The 19,759-nt window shown below is 41.4% G+C and overlaps 8 protein-coding genes and 5 long non-coding RNA genes across 19 annotated transcripts; 6 read left to right on the forward strand and 7 right to left on the reverse strand.

Annotated features, from left to right (window-relative positions):
• Nucleotides 1-130: 130 nt before the first annotated feature.
• LOC124205255 (histone H3) lies at nucleotides 131-658 on the reverse strand. Its single transcript, XM_046602643.1, has one exon. The coding sequence runs from the start codon at nucleotides 615-617 to the stop codon at nucleotides 207-209; it is 411 nt and encodes a 136-aa protein (XP_046458599.1). The 5' UTR covers nucleotides 618-658; the 3' UTR covers nucleotides 131-206.
• A 223-nt stretch (nucleotides 659-881) lies between these two features.
• LOC124205269 (histone H4) lies at nucleotides 882-1,279 on the forward strand. The gene has a single exon (XM_046602657.1). The coding sequence runs from the start codon at nucleotides 917-919 to the stop codon at nucleotides 1,226-1,228; it is 312 nt and encodes a 103-aa protein (XP_046458613.1). The 5' UTR covers nucleotides 882-916; the 3' UTR covers nucleotides 1,229-1,279.
• Nucleotides 1,280-2,055: 776 nt separating this feature from the next.
• LOC124205263 (histone H2B.3) lies at nucleotides 2,056-2,515 on the reverse strand. Its single transcript, XM_046602652.1, has one exon. The coding sequence runs from the start codon at nucleotides 2,448-2,450 to the stop codon at nucleotides 2,079-2,081; it is 372 nt and encodes a 123-aa protein (XP_046458608.1). The 5' UTR covers nucleotides 2,451-2,515; the 3' UTR covers nucleotides 2,056-2,078.
• A 100-nt stretch (nucleotides 2,516-2,615) lies between these two features.
• Nucleotides 2,616-3,259, forward strand: LOC124205249 (histone H2A-like). Its single transcript, XM_046602637.1, has 2 exons — nucleotides 2,616-2,747; nucleotides 2,807-3,259. The coding sequence occupies exons 1-2, from the start codon at nucleotides 2,695-2,697 to the stop codon at nucleotides 3,216-3,218; spliced, it is 465 nt and encodes a 154-aa protein (XP_046458593.1). The 5' UTR covers nucleotides 2,616-2,694; the 3' UTR covers nucleotides 3,219-3,259.
• Nucleotides 3,260-3,983: 724 nt separating this feature from the next.
• Nucleotides 3,984-6,787, forward strand: LOC124205273. Of its 5 annotated transcripts, none has more exons than XR_006879262.1 (8): nucleotides 3,984-4,131; nucleotides 4,873-4,982; nucleotides 5,052-5,201; nucleotides 5,271-5,412; nucleotides 5,470-5,584; nucleotides 5,836-5,934; nucleotides 6,005-6,334; nucleotides 6,451-6,787. It is a non-coding gene; the product is annotated as an uncharacterized LOC124205273 (long non-coding RNA). The 5 variants fall into 5 exon arrangements; XR_006879260.1 differs by having other exon boundaries at nucleotides 5,055-5,201; XR_006879261.1 differs by having other exon boundaries at nucleotides 5,086-5,201.
• Nucleotides 6,788-8,886: 2,099 nt separating this feature from the next.
• Nucleotides 8,887-9,465, reverse strand: LOC124205281. Its single transcript, XR_006879275.1, has 3 exons — nucleotides 9,327-9,465; nucleotides 9,149-9,253; nucleotides 8,887-9,068 (listed from the first exon to the last, which is right to left on the reverse strand). It is a non-coding gene; the product is annotated as an uncharacterized LOC124205281 (long non-coding RNA).
• An 826-nt stretch (nucleotides 9,466-10,291) lies between these two features.
• On the forward strand, nucleotides 10,292-10,964 carry LOC124205280. The gene is made up of 4 exons (XR_006879274.1): nucleotides 10,292-10,424; nucleotides 10,504-10,610; nucleotides 10,689-10,792; nucleotides 10,860-10,964. It is a non-coding gene; the product is annotated as an uncharacterized LOC124205280 (long non-coding RNA).
• Nucleotides 10,965-12,625: 1,661 nt separating this feature from the next.
• Nucleotides 12,626-14,302, reverse strand: LOC124205274. Of its 2 annotated transcripts, none has more exons than XR_006879265.1 (4): nucleotides 14,244-14,302; nucleotides 13,894-13,992; nucleotides 13,494-13,823; nucleotides 12,626-13,376 (listed from the first exon to the last, which is right to left on the reverse strand). It is a non-coding gene; the product is annotated as an uncharacterized LOC124205274 (long non-coding RNA). The 2 variants fall into 2 exon arrangements; XR_006879266.1 differs by lacking the exon at nucleotides 14,244-14,302 and adding an exon at nucleotides 14,091-14,158.
• Nucleotides 14,303-14,307: 5 nt separating this feature from the next.
• LOC124205278 lies at nucleotides 14,308-15,207 on the reverse strand. 2 transcript variants are annotated; one of them, XR_006879270.1, is made up of 5 exons: nucleotides 15,038-15,207; nucleotides 14,846-14,955; nucleotides 14,627-14,773; nucleotides 14,416-14,557; nucleotides 14,308-14,358 (listed from the first exon to the last, which is right to left on the reverse strand). It is a non-coding gene; the product is annotated as an uncharacterized LOC124205278 (long non-coding RNA). The 2 variants fall into 2 exon arrangements; XR_006879271.1 differs by lacking the exon at nucleotides 14,627-14,773 and having other exon boundaries at nucleotides 15,038-15,200.
• A 170-nt stretch (nucleotides 15,208-15,377) lies between these two features.
• Nucleotides 15,378-16,332, reverse strand: LOC124205251 (histone H2A-like). The gene is made up of 2 exons (XM_046602638.1): nucleotides 16,147-16,332; nucleotides 15,378-16,087 (listed from the first exon to the last, which is right to left on the reverse strand). Exons 1-2 carry the CDS (start codon nucleotides 16,197-16,199, stop codon nucleotides 15,676-15,678), a joined length of 465 nt encoding a protein of 154 aa, XP_046458594.1. The 5' UTR covers nucleotides 16,200-16,332; the 3' UTR covers nucleotides 15,378-15,675.
• A 49-nt stretch (nucleotides 16,333-16,381) lies between these two features.
• On the forward strand, nucleotides 16,382-16,838 carry LOC124205262 (histone H2B.3). Its single transcript, XM_046602651.1, has one exon. The coding sequence runs from the start codon at nucleotides 16,444-16,446 to the stop codon at nucleotides 16,813-16,815; it is 372 nt and encodes a 123-aa protein (XP_046458607.1). The 5' UTR covers nucleotides 16,382-16,443; the 3' UTR covers nucleotides 16,816-16,838.
• A 789-nt stretch (nucleotides 16,839-17,627) lies between these two features.
• Nucleotides 17,628-18,135, reverse strand: LOC124205268 (histone H4). The gene has a single exon (XM_046602656.1). It carries the CDS (start codon nucleotides 17,975-17,977, stop codon nucleotides 17,666-17,668), a length of 312 nt encoding a protein of 103 aa, XP_046458612.1. The 5' UTR covers nucleotides 17,978-18,135; the 3' UTR covers nucleotides 17,628-17,665.
• Nucleotides 18,136-18,230: 95 nt separating this feature from the next.
• Nucleotides 18,231-18,763, forward strand: LOC124205254 (histone H3). Its single transcript, XM_046602642.1, has one exon. It carries the CDS (start codon nucleotides 18,277-18,279, stop codon nucleotides 18,685-18,687), a length of 411 nt encoding a protein of 136 aa, XP_046458598.1. The 5' UTR covers nucleotides 18,231-18,276; the 3' UTR covers nucleotides 18,688-18,763.
• The last annotated feature ends 996 nt before the right edge of the window (nucleotides 18,764-19,759 follow it).

The following is a 19,759-nucleotide window of genomic DNA, read 5'->3' on the forward strand; positions in this document are numbered from 1 at the left end:
AGGACATTCAGATGGAACCAGTAGTTAGCGATAAGAAAGAGTATTCTTTATTGTAGGCCAGTCCTTTTCATTGACATCAGTCTGTGACGTCAAGAAAGATTTACAAGAATATTGTAATGAAAATCATGGGTGGTTGGTAATCTTTTTCTTTAGTAAATGGTGGCCCTGAAAAGGGCCGATTGGTTAGTCAAAATGGAATAGGTCGCTTAAGCACGTTCACCACGAATACGGCGAGCGAGCTGGATGTCTTTTGGCATGATGGTGACTCGCTTGGCGTGGATGGCGCACAAGTTGGTGTCTTCGAAAAGACCCACCAAGTAGGCCTCGCTGGCCTCCTGAAGGGCCATGACTGCCGAGCTCTGGAAACGCAAGTCGGTCTTGAAATCCTGGGCGATTTCTCTGACCAAGCGCTGGAATGGCAACTTGCGGATCAAAAGCTCGGTCGACTTTTGGTAGCGACGGATCTCACGAAGGGCGACGGTGCCGGGACGATAACGATGGGGTTTCTTGACTCCTCCAGTGGCCGGGGCACTTTTGCGAGCAGCTTTGGTGGCCAACTGTTTGCGGGGCGCCTTGCCACCGGTGGATTTACGAGCGGTCTGCTTGGTACGGGCCATGTCGAACGACTGAAAGTTGAGATAAGGAAACAGTGGAGGGATGATGGGTTTATATAGGGGTCCAGGGAGGCGTTGGGGAATGTATGGGATCTCTTTTTCAGCAATTGGTTGTTGGGTAAAATGGGAGGGAAGTTGAGGAATACAAAGCTTAGGCTTTGTTGACCTGAGTTGGGGTGGCTGTTGAGCTCAACCAATGCGGATGGATTTCCCACCGGATCGATTGGTATATAAAGCGGCCCTGGTGGAAACATTCGACATTCAGTTTGTTCTTGTACTTTCTCTGAAACTCATTTGAAAAAATGACTGGTCGCGGCAAAGGAGGAAAAGGACTCGGCAAGGGAGGCGCCAAACGTCATCGCAAAGTTTTGCGTGACAACATCCAGGGAATCACCAAGCCGGCCATCCGTCGTCTTGCCCGTCGTGGTGGTGTCAAGCGAATCTCTGGTCTCATCTACGAGGAGACCCGCGGTGTGTTGAAGGTGTTCCTTGAGAACGTGATTCGTGACGCCGTCACCTACACTGAACACGCCAAGAGGAAGACGGTGACGGCCATGGACGTCGTCTACGCATTGAAACGCCAGGGCCGCACTCTGTACGGTTTCGGCGGTTAAATCTGATCTTGATTTTCAAACTCTGATCTTTCAATCCAATCGGCCCTTTTCAGGGCCACCATTTACTTAAAGAAAAAGATTTCTCAACCACTTAAACCATATTCTTAAAGTCGACTTTCTATTAACAAGAAAAACAAACAATCCGATTTGATACAGGCGTTGGAGCAATAATTATTAACTATTAACTAAGTGTTCGTGCATGATAACAAATATTTTTCTAGATATAAAGCTGGCATGAAACGTAATTCACTGTTTTTAGCCGACATGAATCGGAAAATACGAGATGCTTCTTAGATTTTACGGAGTATAATTTTTAGATATTTCCTACTTTAATTTTCGTACATTTCTGGAGTTGTTTTTAGCTACTGAAAACTTATTTCGTCACTTCGGTTGATCTTCATCTGAATCACCATTTGAATGAAATGAAAACGCTGTGGCATAGATCAAAACTGTCTAGATATGTTGATTTTTCATCGCTTTCTTTCAATTTCTACTTTTAATTGAATAAAAAACTGAATTTGAAACATTTAATAACTTTCCGTCATATTGAACAAGAAATTCGATTTGCTTAGTATATAAAAGTTACGTTATTGCTACGGGGAGACCAATTTCGCGATCCGTTTTCTGTCTATTCAACGCATTGTGTCGAATCTGCCAAACTTGAAATACAGCAGAAGAGCGTACTATGTCTAGATACAAAGCGTTACGTTCCGTCACACAAGTTGGGTCAAGTTTTGGACTCCATTAGACAAAAGTGTCAAAAGCAGTTAATTGTTTTCATTTCTTGAATATTTTGGTGGCCCTGAAAAGGGCCGTTTGGTTTGTAGGTAGAGAGACCAAGAGGAACAATCTACTTGGTGCTGGTGTACTTGGTCACTGCCTTGGTGCCTTCAGACACGGCGTGCTTGGCCAACTCACCGGGCAAGAGCAGACGGACGGCCGTCTGGATTTCCCGGCTAGTGATGGTCGACCGCTTGTTGTAGTGGGCGAGACGGGACGACTCTCCAGCGATACGCTCGAAAATGTCGTTGACGAAGCTGTTCATGATGGTCATGGCTTTGGAGGAGATGCCAGTGTCGGGGTGGACCTGCTTCAAGACTTTGTAGATGTAAATGGCGTAGCTCTCCTTCCTCTTGCGCTTCTTCTTCTTGTCTCCCTTGGCGATGTTCTTCTGGGCCTTGCCGGCCTTCTTCGCAGCTTTTCCGCTAACCTTGGGGGGCATTCTGAGACTTGGGGTAAATCTGAGATTACTAGGCAAATACCAGTGACGGTTGTTTGTCTGACGAGGGTATTTATTTCATATCTTGTTCACCCTCTTTACCTGACAGAAGCAAATTCTTCCGACTCGAGGACCAATCGAGTAGCCAGCAGATGTTCCAATTGTTCCGTGTTCCAGCGCAGAAGGAGGAGGAGCTTCTGGTAGTAAACACAATCTTCCTTGTGTTACACGAAATAATGGCGGGAATATGTTTTACAGCTGCCCTTCCGATTGGTTTAAAATGATCTCAATCCGATCCTGGTGACTATATAAGCCTCAACATCTTTTTCAAACTTTACCATTTCGTTCCTTGATTTTAGGAACCACGTTCACTTACTCTACACCTCAACCATGTCTGGCCGTGGCAAAGGAGGCAAAGTCAAGGGAAAGTCAAAGACCCGTTCCAGCAGAGCCGGACTTCAATTCCCCGTCGGTCGTATCCACCGAATGCTCCGCAAAGGATCGTACGCTGAGCGCGTCGGTGCCGGTGCCCCCGTCTACTTGGCTGCCGTCATGGAGTACTTGGCCGCTGAGGTCCTCGAGTTGGCCGGTAACGCCGCCCGTGACAACAAGAAGACCCGCATCATCCCTCGTCACTTGCAATTGGCCATCCGCAACGACGAAGAGTTGAACAAACTTCTCTCCGGTGTCACCATCGCTCAGGGTGGTGTTTTGCCCAACATCCAGGCTGTTCTCTTGCCCAAGAAGACCGACAAACCCGCCAAGGCTTAAACTTCTCCCGTCCTTAAATAAACGGCCCTTTTCAGGGCCACCAATTTATTTTTGAAAAAAAGAATTTGCTTAGTGCTACATTTCGTACATTTCAATCTGGTTTTGGCAATTATTACTTGCGCAAATTTTCTGATTTATCGCAAGGTGGCACTCTTGAATTGTTTTAATTCAACTTAATTCGTCTGCTGGTATTTCGTTTGTCCAACCACAGATAAAGACCACTGGTTGAAGCTCTCCATAAGAGAATTAACATGGCCAACTGTCGCCAATATTCTTGCTACCCTTCCTCCGATTTCTCCAATCTTGGACTACTTGTCCTGCCCTCTAGTGTACGTTTTCATCTCTACACTCTGCTTAATTCTATTCAATTGCAATGATTTAATTGATTTCTCTGCTTTTTCAATTGGCAAACGTCAAAATTAAATACAATTTGACTTCTTAATAAAAAATGTTAAGGCAAAATTACCTAAAACTATTAAACGCCAGCAAAGAATTTTACCAAGACAGAAGGGAAACAATCTTCGTCTGCAAAACCCTTCGTAGCCTCGGTGCAGTACAGTACTTTGTCCGCTAGAGGCACTACAAGCACTCCAAGAACTCGGGGTCAGTAGGGATAGGGCTAAAAGGATAGCACAGCATCAACCAGTGGTCTTTATCTATGGTCCAACTGTGAGAGAAAAACATTTCTCATGATATTTCGATGAAATGGATGTATTTTACATGTTATTTTCGTATAAATTCATTTGTTTCTTTTCTGTTCTTTTAAGTTAACTCTTCTCTTTTTTTCTGATCCACCTTGTTCAAATTCATGCAACCTTGCCCACTCCCCCTCAATTTCAGTCCAAAATATTCAAAATGGTCGCCGCCTGGATTGCTGGTGCTGATGGAATGGAATTCTTATCTCAGTGATTTGGTAATTGTTATATTTTTCTTGGATTGTTCTATGATAGCACTATTAGAGCATAGCCTACTTTATTATAGGAAGCCCAACGGTTTGGGCTTTTTTTGGAAGCCAATTTGGGTTCCCTTCCTCTTATTTGGCTCCGCCCTAAGTGGACCCACGGGAGCCAATTTATCGTCTAGTGGCGATATTTGAAAACACGGATTTGTTTACGTTTCTATCGATATGATTGTTAAATGGCTACGAAGGGCCATTCACTAAACAATAATGTCCACCGTTCCATGTAACATTGTCATGAAATCCCTCACGGCAACATATTAATGGTGCGTTCATAAATTACAGGGTTCCCCCAAACCATAACATTCGAAATTTCGGAGGGCGTGTCATTATTTCGCTCACCAGATGGCCCCCCTGGGTCCACTTGGAAGATGCGAAATCGGAGGAAAGGTGAGCAAAGTAGGCTTCACTTTTCCAACACGCGAGAGATATCCTTCCTTTGGGCTTCCTATAATAAAGTAGGCTATGATTAGAGTATCTGTCTGTCTGGTGTTTCATTTTTACCAAAACACTTTGCGACCAACTTGAAAAAGAACTTGGATGGCTGTAAAGTGTAAAGAAGAGTTTACTTCATATGTATTTTTGGTCAATATTTTTTGGTCTTTATTCTTAAGGTTGGGTTAGTTAAACTTTAAATGGTTTAATAGATTACACACTATTTATATTCTCATTTCATTCTTGACTCAATATCTTCAGGTAATATCTTCAACTTAAGGTTTCGTGTGTCATGGGTGCTTGTGACAATAGAGATGAAATTGTCCATTTCAAGCCGTGTCTTACAAAACTAAGGAAATTCTATTTGCAAGGTAGTTATTTTGATTAACATTTATTTTTATTACTGTGTGTGATATTTAAGATGGTCATGCATAATTAAGTAGAAAACCTTTCTGACAAAACATGGTTTTCCAGTCGTTGCTGGATGGATTGTTTTGAGGGTAGTTCCCATGTCTAAAGACCAATCCTAGCCTACACCTCACCAAGAGGATTCTTTCGACATATGTGTGTTGATCCCTTTGTATGCAGAGGTACTGTATATTTTCAACATGTTCCAACTGATGCAGTGTTTATTAATTATTTTTCAATTACCATTGTAGAGTTCAACCTACAGACGGGCCGGCAAGTTTGCATGTCCTTCACGCTTGAAGGTCGCGGGAAACATAACGAGTATTACTGTCAATGCGGTGTTGTAGAGTTTGGGTGAGAATTAATTGGACGTGTTGCATCATTATCAAGCAGGTACAATAGCCTCAAAGCTCAGCCATTTGGTATTCATTTTGATATTGGTTTTTGTAGACCCATCCCCAGCAACGTCAACCTAAAGAAGGAAAGGCTAGTTTTCATTTCCTTCACGCTCGAAGGTCACGGAGGAGAGGTTGGGTGAGGACGACACGTGTTACATCATTATCAAGTAGGTACAATAGCCGTAAGGCTTAAGAGATGGGTCAGGGTGAGAAAAAGTCGTATAAAAGGAGAGAGAAAAGATCTAAGAAATCAGTTGGGGCAGCATCTCCGACACGGCAACAACTGCTGTGCACTATTTGTCACTAAATCGCAATCATGAGTAAATATTCTGTTACTTGTGTTTATGTATTATATTAATTTCTATTGTTTTTTGTCAGTTATTATTGCATATTAATGTTCAAATTATTTATTGTCTAGTCAATTATGGCGTTGTGCTGCTGTTGGTTGTTGTCCTTAAATACTACACCACCAAGACTACAATTTATGCTGCCCGAGCTGCATCACCAAAGAGCCCTAGTACTACATCGTGATTCCATTTTTTTAAGCAAAATCCATTTGGTATTAATTTTGATATTGTTTGTTGCAGACCCACCCCCAGCAACGTCAACCTGCAGAAGGAAAGGCCAGTTTGTATGTCGTTCACTTTCGAAGGTCACGGAGATCATTACGTAAAACTGTCAATGCGGTGGTGTAGAGGTTGGGTGAGAACGGGAAGTGTTTGCTTCATTATCAAGCAGGTAAAATAGCCGCAAGGCTTAAGAGAGGGGTCAGGGTGAGAAAAAGTAGTATAAAAGGAGAGAGAAAAGGCCATAAAAATCAGTTGAGTGAGCATCTCTGACACGGAACCGCATCAACTGCTGTACACTATTTGTCACCAACTGCATTCTCCAACGTAATACCAGTTCGCAACCAACTGGTAAATTTTATTTAATTTTTACATAGAGTTTTGTATCAGTTTTCACTTTATTTTTTTTTGTTTGTTAATATGTCGGTTATTATTGAAAATTAATGTTCAAATTATGTTCCGTCTAGTTAACTATGGCGTCGTGCTGCTGTTGGTTGTTGTATCCTTGATGGTTGGGTCGACCACTGGTGTACCGATGTTTCGTGGGTATGGTTGATACCAAACCGCAACGCCGCCGTTTTACTACACAACAACAACGTGCGCAACAACCGGATACTACACTACCAAGCCCACTGAGTATTACACCACAACCTATGATGTCCCGAACTACTACACCGAAGCCTCAAAGTATAATTCTGCCTCGAGTTACACCACCAAGGCAGCGGAGTACTACACCACCAAGGCAGCGGAGTACTACACCACCAAGGCAGCGGAGTACTACACCACCAAGGCAGCGGAGTACTACACCACCAAGGCAGCGGAGTACTACACCACCATGTATGCTGCCCTTGCCTTTAAGATCGAGGCTCCCAAGCACTACTCTCTTCCCAGCTACAACACCGAGGTTCCAGCTTATTACACCACCAAATCGGTTAAATATTACACAGAAACGCCCAAGTACTAGTATTTTGTCCACTTTGCGTCAGTTGTCTATTGGTGTTGGATTTCTTCAAGACCGGTATGCTGGATTGTGAATTATTTGTTTATGTTTTAGAGGTGACTACTTCCTTATTCATACGGACATGTTCTTGTGGTTCGACGATGATATTTCAAGGATTAGTTACGAAAGAGACTTGTATCTGTAGATTTTATAAAATCTTATAAATAATGGGAAAGTGGTTGACCTTTGTAAAAATGAAAGACTTTGAAGTTGTGAGAAATATATTGATACAATTCATAAACAAAACTTGGTATAAAATAGAAACAATGAACAAAAAACTTATTAAAAGAATTGTGTTATATTGTCCCACCTCCTCCCACAATTCCTCCACATTTTACAGTCACATACAAACATACACATATACATACACTTAAGTTAACCCATTGGCTGCCACGCCATACAACCCGTAGGTTGCTCTCTACTAATCTACGCGCCACGTCTGAAGGATCCATGACCAAGTGGGACTTGCCATTGCTGACAAGTCCGTGCTGAAAAGGGGAAACTATGGTGCATTGCCTGAAACAGGCGCCTTGCGGCAAATTTTGGGCTTGGCGACTCTCCGACCCCGCGGCTTGTAAACCACGAGACCGAACAGCGCGGCCCGTGCTAAGGAGCTAGGGGAAAACAAAGGCGTGGCAGACAACGGGTTAACTAACACTAACACAAACATATTACCAACAACAAATGATGATCCACGCTGACATTTTGGAGATACCGGCGACGTTTTAGTGTCCATCTTCTCGACGTTTCCTCTCATTACCTGAATAAAAAGAAAACAATTCTTATTAAGTGACATGCCAATTAAAGTAACGTAATAGTCACATAATACATATAGGTTCATTGTTCTGGTTTTTTTGCTCAAAACTTTAAAGGCGCGCTTTAAATTGCTTAAAATCTACCTAACAATATTGAGAACTATTCACAGAACAAAGCTCACATGCTAGTCTTTAAAAAAAAATTCCGGAAGTAGACCGGAAGTAACCACAGCGCCTCAACCATTGAGCTGTCGTCAAATTAAACCACATATTCGTGATCTCCATGAAATTTGGGGTCGATTAGATGTGATTTAAACGAAATCCAAAATTTGGCCAAAATCGAGAATTTTCCTGAACATAGTTCAGGAAAATTTTCGAAACCGGAAGTACGCGCACGTAAAAAAGATAACATGAACTTTACCACAAATTTGACGAGGATCACGAATATGTGGTTTTTTTGCTCCTCGAATGAATAGTTTCTGAACTACTGACTAAAATGAGCAAACCGGAAGTAGAAAAAAAGAGCAATTATCGAAAATTTTACAAGTGAGCTTTGTTACAGGAATAGTAATCGTCAGTTATTTCTAAATATTTCAACAAAATAACTGCCAATAAATGGTTAAATAGACGTGCAAAGTAACAGAAACTGACTGTTATGACAGCTGCAAATTATCAAAAAGCCATCTAGCGTTAGAAAAAAGAAACGTCCAAGTAAAACTTCGTTGGCGCGTTAGAAGGGCCTGATTTTGAAAACTATTACACAGACAGAGTCTAACGCAACTAGACTATTAGTAGATAACCTACGAAAATAAGTCAATTGTTGGGTACCTGGGCATAATCCCGTGGTGAGTGACTGCAGGTGCGTAACAGCGGACGGAAGCGATCACTGAAGTGGTCCAGAAACTCGCCAGTGAAGTAAAACAAATTGTGTTTAGAAGCAGTGAAGTTAGATGAGCGTGCGTCGCGAAGATAAGGATGGAGAAGAACGTTGATGGAAGTCCCTCTTCCGTCATGGACAAAGGTCAGCATTGGCACAAGAATCTCCGTGCCAGGACCACACGATTCCATAAAGAAACTGTGTGCTCTGTAAAATAAAATGTTTTACATTAATAAAAATACAACAAAGAATAAAGCATATCAATCTTTACCTTTTCTAAGAAGCACACTTCAATTTTCATGATGAAAAAACCGTAAAAATGGAAATCACAGCAACTAACAGTCTTACTCCTCATGTTGAAATACATTTCCTGATGCTAAATAAAGTGTCATGAAGTGATATAGTAGCATGGTGATAGGTGGTTCACTTCACACTCTTCATGTCACTGAAACTCTAAGTGGAAATTGGACAAGGAAATTCTCTACGTTATTTACAAATTTACACAAATTTACCTGTGAGAAATAAAACTTTACCTATCTCTTAGCTGGGTTGCCTTCTAAACAGAAATAAATACAGCCATAACAACAAACATGCTATTGCAGGGCAAGCCATAAAAATTCCGAGTTTCAGAAAAGATCCTATGGTTCAAGAATACCTATGTTACATGACAATCTGAATTGTAATGGACTGTTAGTAGTAATGGGAAAATACCTTAACTCGGCAGATTTGTATTCCACTATATGTGAGCTTCAAACATGAGTTTTAGGTTTTGACAGCATTATGGGTCTATTGGATGGAAATTGACTGAGCGCTAAGTCAACTTGTTGGAATGAATGACAGTATGATGCATCTAATATTTGAAGAAATAAAATTATACAGTATAAAAATAAGGAAACTAGGTAAAGATAAACCTACATATGATACGAAGTGCAATTTGGTAATTGAAAACACAGGAATATAAGTATAAATTAGCAACAATTTGTTTCGCTCATTTCGCCTCGTTTCACCATTAAAGAACAAAAACATGGGAGACACTAGCGACATCTGGTAATCAGTTTTGAATCTTAAGTTGTCGCTTTAGGATTCAAAACTTATTACCAGATGTCGCTAGTGTCGCCCTTGTTGTTGTTACATCGTGAAACGAGGTTGGGCCACGGAGGATGAGAAGAAGGAGGAACATCGCTCCATAAGCCTCTACAGGAAAAAGTGACTACCCCAGTGTCCCTTTCTGAAAAGTTGCCAGATTGCGGAAACTGGACCTGAGACCCCACCTTGCCAGTTCTAAGAAACGACATATTGGTGAAAGTCCCGAAGCGACCAATACCCAGCCCTTGATTCCAACGTTGACCACCAGGGACCCAAATCAAAACAACAATTTTCTGCTGTTTTTTTCTTAGAACTGGCAATGTGGGGTCGCAGGTCAAGTTCCCGCAATCTGGCAACTTTTCAGAAAGGGACACTGGGGTAGTCACTTTTGTAACTAGTCGATGTTCCTCCTTCATCTCTTCCTCCGTGGTTGGGCGAAATAGTTGGTTGCTAATTTATACTTATATTCCTGTGATTTCAAGTACCGAATTTCACTTCATATCTTTGATTGAACTTCGTAACATACGTAGGTTTATCTTACCTAGTTTCCTTATTTTTATACTGTATCTTTTTATTTCTTCAAATATTAGATGCATACTGTCATTCATTCAAAGTTGACTTAGCGCTCAGTCAATTTCCATCCAATAGACCCATAATGCTGTCAAAACCTAAAACTCATGTTTGAAGCTCACATATAGTGGAATACAAATCTGCCAAGTTAAGGTATTTTCCCATTACTACTAACAGTCCATTACAATTCAGATTTTCATGTAACATAGGTATTCTTGTTCATGAACCATAGGACTTTTCTGAATCTCGCAATTTTGGTGGAGAGTTGACCTGCAGCATCATGTTTGCTGTGATGGCTGTTTCTACTTCTGTTTAGAAGGCATCCCAGCTGAGAGATAGGTAGACTGGTAGAGTTTTATTTTTCACTGGTAAATTTGTAAATAAAGTAGAGAATATCCTTGTCCCATTGCTACTTAGAGTTTCAGTGACATGAAGAGTGTGATGTGAATAATGCTGTGTGTATGCATACATGTTCCAGTTCTGCTTGACGCCTTACTAAATTCATCACCCATATGATAAAGGTGAGCATCAATACCACCTATCACCATGCAACATTGCTACTGTAACGCATTATGACACTTTCTTTAGCATCAGGAAATGTATCTCAACATGAGGAGTAAGACTGTTAGTTGCTGTAATTCCCATTTTTAAGGTTTTTTCATCATGAAAATTGAAGTGTGCTTCTTAGAAAAGGTAAGGATTGATATGCTTTATTCTTTGTTGTATTTTTATTAATGTAAAACATTTTATTTTACAGAGCACACAGTTTCTTTATGGAATCGTGTGGTCCTGGCACGGAGATTCTTGTGCCAATGCTGCCCTTTGTCCATGACGGAAGAGGGACTTCCATCAACGTTCTTCTCCATCCTTATCTTCGCGACGCACGCTCATCTAACTTCACTGCTTCTAAACACAATTTGTTTTACTTCACTGGCGAGTTTCTGGACCACTTCAGTGATCGCTTCCGTCCGCTGTTACGCACCTGCAGTCACTCACCACGGGATTATGCCCAGGTACCCAAAAATTGACTTATTTTCGTAGGTTATCTACTAATAGTCTAGTTGCGTTAGACTCTGTCTGTGTAATAGTTTTCAAAATCAGGCCCTTCTAACGCGCCAACGAAGTTTTACTTGGACGTTTCTTTTTTCTAACGCTAGATGGCTTTTGGATAATTTGCAGCTGTCATAACAGTCAGTTTCTGTTACTTTGCACGTCTATTTAAACATTTATTGGCAGTTATTTTGTTAAAATATTTAGAAATAACTGGCGATTACTATTACTGTAACAAAGCTCACTTGTAAAATTTTCGATAATTGCTCTTTTTTTCTACTTCCGGTTTGCTCATTTTAGTCAGTAGTTCAGAAACTATTCATTCGAGGAGCAAAAAAACCACATATTCGTGATCCTCGTCAAATTTGTGGTAAAGTTCATGTTACGTTTTTTACGTACGCGTACTTCCGGTTTCGAAAATTTTCCTGAGCTATAGTTCAGGAAAATTCTCGATTTTGGCCAAATTTTGGATTTCGTTTAAATCACATCTAATCGACCCCAAATTTCATGGAGATCACGAATATGTGGTTTAAATTCACGACAGCTCAATGGTTGAGGCGCTGTGGTTACTTCCGGTCTACTTCCGGAATTTTTTTTGAAGACTAGCATGTGAGCTTTGTTCTTTGAACAGTTCTCAATATTATTAGGTAGATTTTAAGCAATTTAAAGCGCGCCTTTAAAGTTTTGAGCAAAAAACCAGAACAATGAACCTATATGTATTATGTGACTATTATGTTACTTTAATTGGCATGCCACTTAATAAGAATTGTTTTCTCTTTATTCAGGTAATGAGAGGAAACGTCGAGAAGATGGACACTAAAACGTCGCCGGTATCTCCAAAATGTCAGCGTGGATCATCATTTGTTGTTGGTAATATGTTTGTGTTAGTGTTAGTTAACCCGTTGTCTGCCACGCCTTTGTTTTCCCCTAGCTCCTTAGCACGGGCCGCGCTGTTCGGTCTCGTGGTTTACAAGCCACGGGGTCGGAGAGTCGCCAAGCCCAAAATTTGCCGCAAGGCGCCTGTTTTAGGCAATGCACCATAGTTCCCCCTTTTCAGCACGGACTTGTCAGCAATGGCAAGTCCCACTTGGTCATGGATCCTTCAGACGTGGCGCGTAGATTAGTAGAGAGCAACCTACGGGTTGTATGGCGTGGCAGCCAATGGGTTAACTTAAGTGTATGTATATGTGTATGCTTGTATGTGACTGTAAAATGTGGAGGAATTGTGGGAGGAGGTGGGACAATATAACACAATTCTTTTTATAAGTTTTTTGTTCATTGTTTCTAATTTATACCAAGTTCTGTTTATGAATTGTATCAATATATTTTTCTCAACTTCAAAGTCTTTCATTATTACAAAGGTCAGCCACTTCCCCATTACTTTATAAGATTTGATAAAATCTACACTTACATATGTCTTTCGTAACTACTCCTTGAAATATCATCGTCGAACCACAAGAATATGTCCGTATGAATAAGGCAGTAGTCACCTCTAAAACATAAACAAATAATTCACAATCCAGCATACCGGTCTTGAAGAAATCCAACACCAATAGACAACTGACGCAAAGTGGACAAAATACTAGTACTTGGGCGTTTCTGTGTAATATTTAACCGATTTGGTGGTGTAATAAGCTGGAACCTCGGTGTTGTAGCTGGGAACAGAGTAGTGTTTGGGAGCCTCGATCTAAAAGGCAAGGGCAGCATACATGGTGGTGTAGTACTCCACTGCCTTGGTGGTGTAGTACTCCGCTGCCTTGGTGGTGTAGTACTCCGCTGCCTTGGTGGTGTAGTACTCCGCTGCCTTGGTGGTGTAACTCGAGGCAGAATTATACTTTGAGGCTTCGGTGTAGTAGTTCGGGACATCATAGGTTGTGGTGTAATACTGAGTGGGCTTGGTAGTGTAGTATCCGGTTGTTGCGCACGTTGTTGTTGTGTAGTAAAACGGCGGCGTTGCGGTTTGGTATCAACCATACCCACGAAACATCGGTACACCAGTGGTCGACCCAACCATCAAGGATACAACAACCAACAGCAGCACGACGCCATAGTTAACTAGACGGAACATAATTTGAACATTAATTTTCAATAATAACCGACATATTAACAAACAAAAAAAAAATAAAGTGAAAACTGATACAAAACTCTATGTAAAAATTAAATAAAATTTACCAGTTGGTTGCGAACTGGTATTACGTTGGAGAATGCAGTTGGTGACAAATAGTGTACAGCAGTTGATGCGGTTCCGTGTCAGAGATGCTCACTCAACTGATTTTTATGGCCTTTTCTCTCTCCTTTTATACTACTTTTTCTCACCCTGACCCCTCTCTTAAGCCTTGCGGCTATTTTACCTGCTTGATAATGAAGCAAACACTTCCCGTTCTCACCCAACCTCTACACCACCGCATTGACAGTTTTACGTAATGATCTCCGTGACCTTCGAAAGTGAACGACATACAAACTGGCCTTTCCTTCTGCAGGTTGACGTTGCTGGGGGTGGGTCTGCAACAAACAATATCAAAATTAATACCAAATGGATTTTGCTTAAAAAAATGGAATCACGATGTAGTACTAGGGCTCTTTGGTGATGCAGCTCGGGCAGCATAAATTGTAGTCTTGGTGGTGTAGTATTTAAGGACAACAACCAACAGCAGCACAACGCCATAATTGACTAGACAATAAATAATTTGAACATTAATATGCAATAATAACTGACAAAAAACAATAGAAATTAATATAATACATAAACACAAGTAACAGAATATTTACTCATGATTGCGATTTAGTGACAAATAGTGCACAGCAGTTGTTGCCGTGTCGGAGATGCTGCCCCAACTGATTTCTTAGATCTTTTCTCTCTCCTTTTATACGACTTTTTCTCACCCTGACCCGTCTCTTAAGCCTTACGGCTATTGTACCTACTTGATAATGATGTAACACGTGTCGTCCTCACCCAACCTCTCCTCCGTGACCTTCGAGCGTGAAGGAAATGAAAACTAGCCTTTCCTTCTTTAGGTTGACGTTGCTGGGGATGGGTCTACAAAAACCAATATCAAAATGAATACCAAATGGCTGAGCTTTGCGGCTATTGTACCTGCTTGATAATGATGCAACACGTCCAATTAATTCTCACCCAAACTCTACAACACCGCATTGACAGTAATACTCGTTATGTTTCCCGCGACCTTCAAGCGTGAAGGACATGCAAACTTGCCGGCCCGTCTGTAGGTTGAACTCTACAATGGTAATTGAAAAATAATTAATAAACACTGCATCAGTTGGAACATGTTGAAAATATACAGTACCTCTGCATACAAAGGGATCAACACACATATGTCGAAAGAATCCTCTTGGTGAGGTGTAGGCTAGGATTGGTCTTTAGACATGGGAACTACCCTCAAAACAATCCATCCAGCAACGACTGGAAAACCATGTTTTGTCAGAAAGGTTTTCTACTTAATTATGCATGACCATCTTAAATATCACACACAGTAATAAAAATAAATGTTAATCAAAATAACTACCTTGCAAATAGAATTTCCTTAGTTTTGTAAGACACGGCTTGAAATGGACAATTTCATCTCTATTGTCACAAGCACCCATGACACACGAAACCTTAAGTTGAAGATATTACCTGAAGATATTGAGCCAAGAATGAAATGAGAATATAAATAGTGTGTAATCTATTAAACCATTTAAAGTTTAACTAACCCAACCTTAAGAATAAAGACCAAAAAATATTGACCAAAAATACATATGAAGTAAACTCTTCTTTACACTTTACAGCCATCCAAGTTCTTTTTCAAGTTGGTCGCAAAGTGTTTTGGTAAAAATGAAACACCAGACAGACAGATACTCTAATAGTGCTATCATAGAACAATCCAAGAAAAATATAACAATTACCAAATCACTGAGATAAGAATTCCATTCCATCAGCACCAGCAATCAAGGCGGCGACCATTTTGAATATTTTGGACTGAAATTGAGGGGGAGTGGGCAAGGTTGCATGAATTTGAACAAGGTGGATCAGAAAAAAAGAGAAGAGTTAACTTAAAAGAACAGAAAAGAAACAAATGAATTTATACGAAAATAACATGTAAAATACATCCATTTCATCGAAATATCATGAGAAATGTTTTTCTCTCACAGTTGGACAAACGAAATACCAGCAGACGAATTAAGTTGAATTAAAACAATTCAAGAGTGCCACCTTGCGATAAATCAGAAAATTTGCGCAAGTAATAATTGCCAAAACCAGATTGAAATGTACGAAATGTAGCACTAAGCAAATTCTTTTTTTCAAAAATAAATTGGTGGCCCTGAAAAGGGCCGTTTATTTAAGGACGGGAGAAGTTTAAGCCTTGGCGGGTTTGTCGGTCTTCTTGGGCAAGAGAACAGCCTGGATGTTGGGCAAAACACCACCCTGAGCGATGGTGACACCGGAGAGAAGTTTGTTCAACTCTTCGTCGTTGCGGATGGCCAATTGCAAGTGACGAGGGATGATGCGGGTCTTCTTGTTGTCACGGGCGGCGTTACCGGCCAACTCGAGGACCTCAGCGGCCAAGTACTCCATGACGGCAGCCAAGTAGACGGGGGCACCGGCACCGACGCGCTCAGCGTACGATCCTTTGCGGAGCATTCGGTGGATACGACCGACGGGGAATTGAAGTCCGGCTCTGCTGGAACGGGTCTTTGACTTTCCCTTGACTTTGCCTCCTTTGCCACGGCCAGACATGGTTGAGGTGTAGAGTAAGTGAACGTGGTTCCTAAAATCAAGGAACGAAATGGTAAAGTTTGAAAAAGATGTTGAGGCTTATATAGTCACCAGGATCGGATTGAGATCATTTTAAACCAATCGGAAGGGCAGCTGTAAAACATATTCCCGCCATTATTTCGTGTAACACAAGGAAGATTGTGTTTACTACCAGAAGCTCCTCCTCCTTCTGCGCTGGAACACGGAACAATTGGAACATCTGCTGGCTACTCGATTGGTCCTCGAGTCGGAAGAATTTGCTTCTGTCAGGTAAAGAGGGTGAACAAGATATGAAATAAATACCCTCGTCAGACAAACAACCGTCACTGGTATTTGCCTAGTAATCTCAGATTTACCCCAAGTCTCAGAATGCCCCCCAAGGTTAGCGGAAAAGCTGCGAAGAAGGCCGGCAAGGCCCAGAAGAACATCGCCAAGGGAGACAAGAAGAAGAAGCGCAAGAGGAAGGAGAGCTACGCCATTTACATCTACAAAGTCTTGAAGCAGGTCCACCCCGACACTGGCATCTCCTCCAAAGCCATGACCATCATGAACAGCTTCGTCAACGACATTTTCGAGCGTATCGCTGGAGAGTCGTCCCGTCTCGCCCACTACAACAAGCGGTCGACCATCACTAGCCGGGAAATCCAGACGGCCGTCCGTCTGCTCTTGCCCGGTGAGTTGGCCAAGCACGCCGTGTCTGAAGGCACCAAGGCAGTGACCAAGTACACCAGCACCAAGTAGATTGTTCCTCTTGGTCTCTCTACCTACAAACCAAACGGCCCTTTTCAGGGCCACCAAAATATTCAAGAAATGAAAACAATTAACTGCTTTTGACACTTTTGTCTAATGGAGTCCAAAACTTGACCCAACTTGTGTGACGGAACGTAACGCTTTGTATCTAGACATAGTACGCTCTTCTGCTGTATTTCAAGTTTGGCAGATTCGACACAATGCGTTGAATAGACAGAAAACGGATCGCGAAATTGGTCTCCCCGTAGCAATAACGTAACTTTTATATACTAAGCAAATCGAATTTCTTGTTCAATACGACGGAAAGTTATTAAATGTTTCAAATTCAGTTTTTTATTCAATTAAAAGTAGAAATTGAAAGAAAGCGATGAAAAATCAACATATCTAGACAGTTTTGATCTATGCCACAGCGTTTTCATTTCATTCAAATGGTGATTCAGATGAAGATCAACCGAAGTGACGAAATAAGTTTTCAGTAGCTAAAAACAACTCCAGAAATGTACGAAAATTAAAGTAGGAAATATCTAAAAATTATACTCCGTAAAATCTAAGAAGCATCTCGTATTTTCCGATTCATGTCGGCTAAAAACAGTGAATTACGTTTCATGCCAGCTTTATATCTAGAAAAATATTTGTTATCATGCACGAACACTTAGTTAATAGTTAATAATTATTGCTCCAACGCCTGTATCAAATCGGATTGTTTGTTTTTCTTGTTAATAGAAAGTCGACTTTAAGAATATGGTTTAAGTGGTTGAGAAATCTTTTTCTTTAAGTAAATGGTGGCCCTGAAAAGGGCCGATTGGATTGAAAGATCAGAGTATGAAAATCAAGATCAGATTTAACCGCCGAAACCGTACAGAGTGCGGCCCTGGCGTTTCAATGCGTAGACGACGTCCATGGCCGTCACCGTCTTCCTCTTGGCGTGTTCAGTGTAGGTGACGGCGTCACGAATCACGTTCTCAAGGAACACCTTCAACACACCGCGGGTCTCCTCGTAGATGAGACCAGAGATTCGCTTGACACCACCACGACGGGCAAGACGACGGATGGCCGGCTTGGTGATTCCCTGGATGTTGTCACGCAAAACTTTGCGATGACGTTTGGCGCCTCCCTTGCCGAGTCCTTTTCCTCCTTTGCCGCGACCAGTCATTTTTTAAAATGAGTTTCAGAGAGAGTACAAGAACAAACTGAATGTCGAATGTTTCCACCAGGGCCGCTTTATATACCAATCGATCCGGTGGGAAATCCATCCGCATTGGTTGAGCTCAACAGCCACCCCAACTCAGGTCAACAAAGCCTAAGCTTTGTATTCCTCAACTTCCCTCCCATTTTACCCAACAACCAATTGCTGAAAAAGAGATCCCATACATTCCCCAACGCCTCCCTGGACCCCTATATAAACCCATCATCCCTCCACTGTTTCCTTATCTCAACTTTCAGTCGTTCGACATGGCCCGTACCAAGCAGACCGCTCGTAAATCCACCGGTGGCAAGGCGCCCCGCAAACAGTTGGCCACCAAAGCTGCTCGCAAAAGTGCCCCGGCCACTGGAGGAGTCAAGAAACCCCATCGTTATCGTCCCGGCACCGTCGCCCTTCGTGAGATCCGTCGCTACCAAAAGTCGACCGAGCTTTTGATCCGCAAGTTGCCATTCCAGCGCTTGGTCAGAGAAATCGCCCAGGATTTCAAGACCGACTTGCGTTTCCAGAGCTCGGCAGTCATGGCCCTTCAGGAGGCCAGCGAGGCCTACTTGGTGGGTCTTTTCGAAGACACCAACTTGTGCGCCATCCACGCCAAGCGAGTCACCATCATGCCAAAAGACATCCAGCTCGCTCGCCGTATTCGTGGTGAACGTGCTTAAGCGACCTATTCCATTTTGACTAACCAATCGGCCCTTTTCAGGGCCACCATTTACTAAAGAAAAAGATTACCAACCACCCATGATTTTCATTACAATATTCTTGTAAATCTTTCTTGACGTCACAGACTGATGTCAATGAAAAGGACTGGCCTACAATAAAGAATACTCTTTCTTATCGCTAACTACTGGTTCCATCTGAATGTCCTTCCTTTTCGATAATTTCAATGTGCAAAGGAAAACTGCTAATTTTAGGTAAACAAGAGGAGACATTGAAACATTATGCATTTGGAACTTCGCCAAAATAAGTTATCACAAACCATGTAAACAGTATAGACTACAAATTAGTATCATGGGAAAACTGAAAACTTTTGAACCAACCTGGTTTGCAAATAAGATCTGGCAGTGGTTTTATTCTTGTGATCCTCAGCACTTATCTTTCAATCCTAACACTTCATTTTTAAAATTCACAACCACATTCCAAATCCATAATTACTTGTTTCATCTAAGACACAAATAAGAACAGCATTTTAAACAAGAACACAGACGACAATCATATGCAAATGACGAGCTAAACAAAACAAGCCACCTAGTGGCCAAAATGTTGAGCTCATCCAACATTTTGACGGCGCGACCTTTCAAAAACCTATTTGTAGAAGCCAATTGCTCTCTCCGCTTTTACGAAAGGAAGCAAAGGAGAAGAAATGGGTGTTATCTTTGAATGAACTTATGGGTAGTATTGCCCCTCAAAACCTTTCTTTTTTATGTGTAAAGGGAAGTAAAAAAAAAAGGATTGTCACTTCTCTCCTGTTTCGGAACTGTGCCAAAGATGTAAGATTCAAACCACAATTAACAACTCTTTTCAAGATAACTAACTCAGAGACATATATGGTGACAAGTACATTAATAGTGAGCCACGTTTTAGTATTGCGGTAAACTAAAAAATACTTGACAATGATTTTTAATTGAAACTGTATTTCAGCAAATCTATTACTCAATCTAGTACTGGAACTGCCGATCCTAGCGACTCGTTCTTTCAATTTAATTACTTTTGATAACATTTATATCCAAACTA

This window comes from Daphnia pulex, chromosome 10 (genome assembly GCF_021134715.1).
Source record: "Daphnia pulex isolate KAP4 chromosome 10, ASM2113471v1".
NCBI classification, from domain to species: domain Eukaryota; kingdom Metazoa; phylum Arthropoda; class Branchiopoda; order Diplostraca; family Daphniidae; genus Daphnia; species Daphnia pulex.

Excerpts from the sequence above, each read along its gene's own strand:
- LOC124205251 (XM_046602638.1), bottom strand. The coding sequence starts at position 16,199 with ATGTTTTACAGCTGCCCTTCCGATTGGTTTAAAATGATCTCAATCCGA. Across the intron at positions 16,088-16,146 it reads ATGATCTCAATCCGATCCTG|GAACCACGTTCACTTACTCT; the intron begins GTGACTATATAA and ends CCTTGATTTTAG.
- LOC124205254 (XM_046602642.1), top strand. The coding sequence starts at position 18,277 with ATGGCCCGTACCAAGCAGACCGCTCGTAAATCCACCGGTGGCAAGGCG.
- LOC124205249 (XM_046602637.1), top strand. The coding sequence starts at position 2,695 with ATGTTTTACAGCTGCCCTTCCGATTGGTTTAAAATGATCTCAATCCGA. Across the intron at positions 2,748-2,806 it reads ATGATCTCAATCCGATCCTG|GAACCACGTTCACTTACTCT; the intron begins GTGACTATATAA and ends CCTTGATTTTAG.
- LOC124205268 (XM_046602656.1), bottom strand. The coding sequence starts at position 17,977 with ATGACTGGTCGCGGCAAAGGAGGAAAAGGACTCGGCAAGGGAGGCGCC.
- LOC124205269 (XM_046602657.1), top strand. The coding sequence starts at position 917 with ATGACTGGTCGCGGCAAAGGAGGAAAAGGACTCGGCAAGGGAGGCGCC.
- LOC124205262 (XM_046602651.1), top strand. The coding sequence starts at position 16,444 with ATGCCCCCCAAGGTTAGCGGAAAAGCTGCGAAGAAGGCCGGCAAGGCC.
- LOC124205255 (XM_046602643.1), bottom strand. The coding sequence starts at position 617 with ATGGCCCGTACCAAGCAGACCGCTCGTAAATCCACCGGTGGCAAGGCG.
- LOC124205263 (XM_046602652.1), bottom strand. The coding sequence starts at position 2,450 with ATGCCCCCCAAGGTTAGCGGAAAAGCTGCGAAGAAGGCCGGCAAGGCC.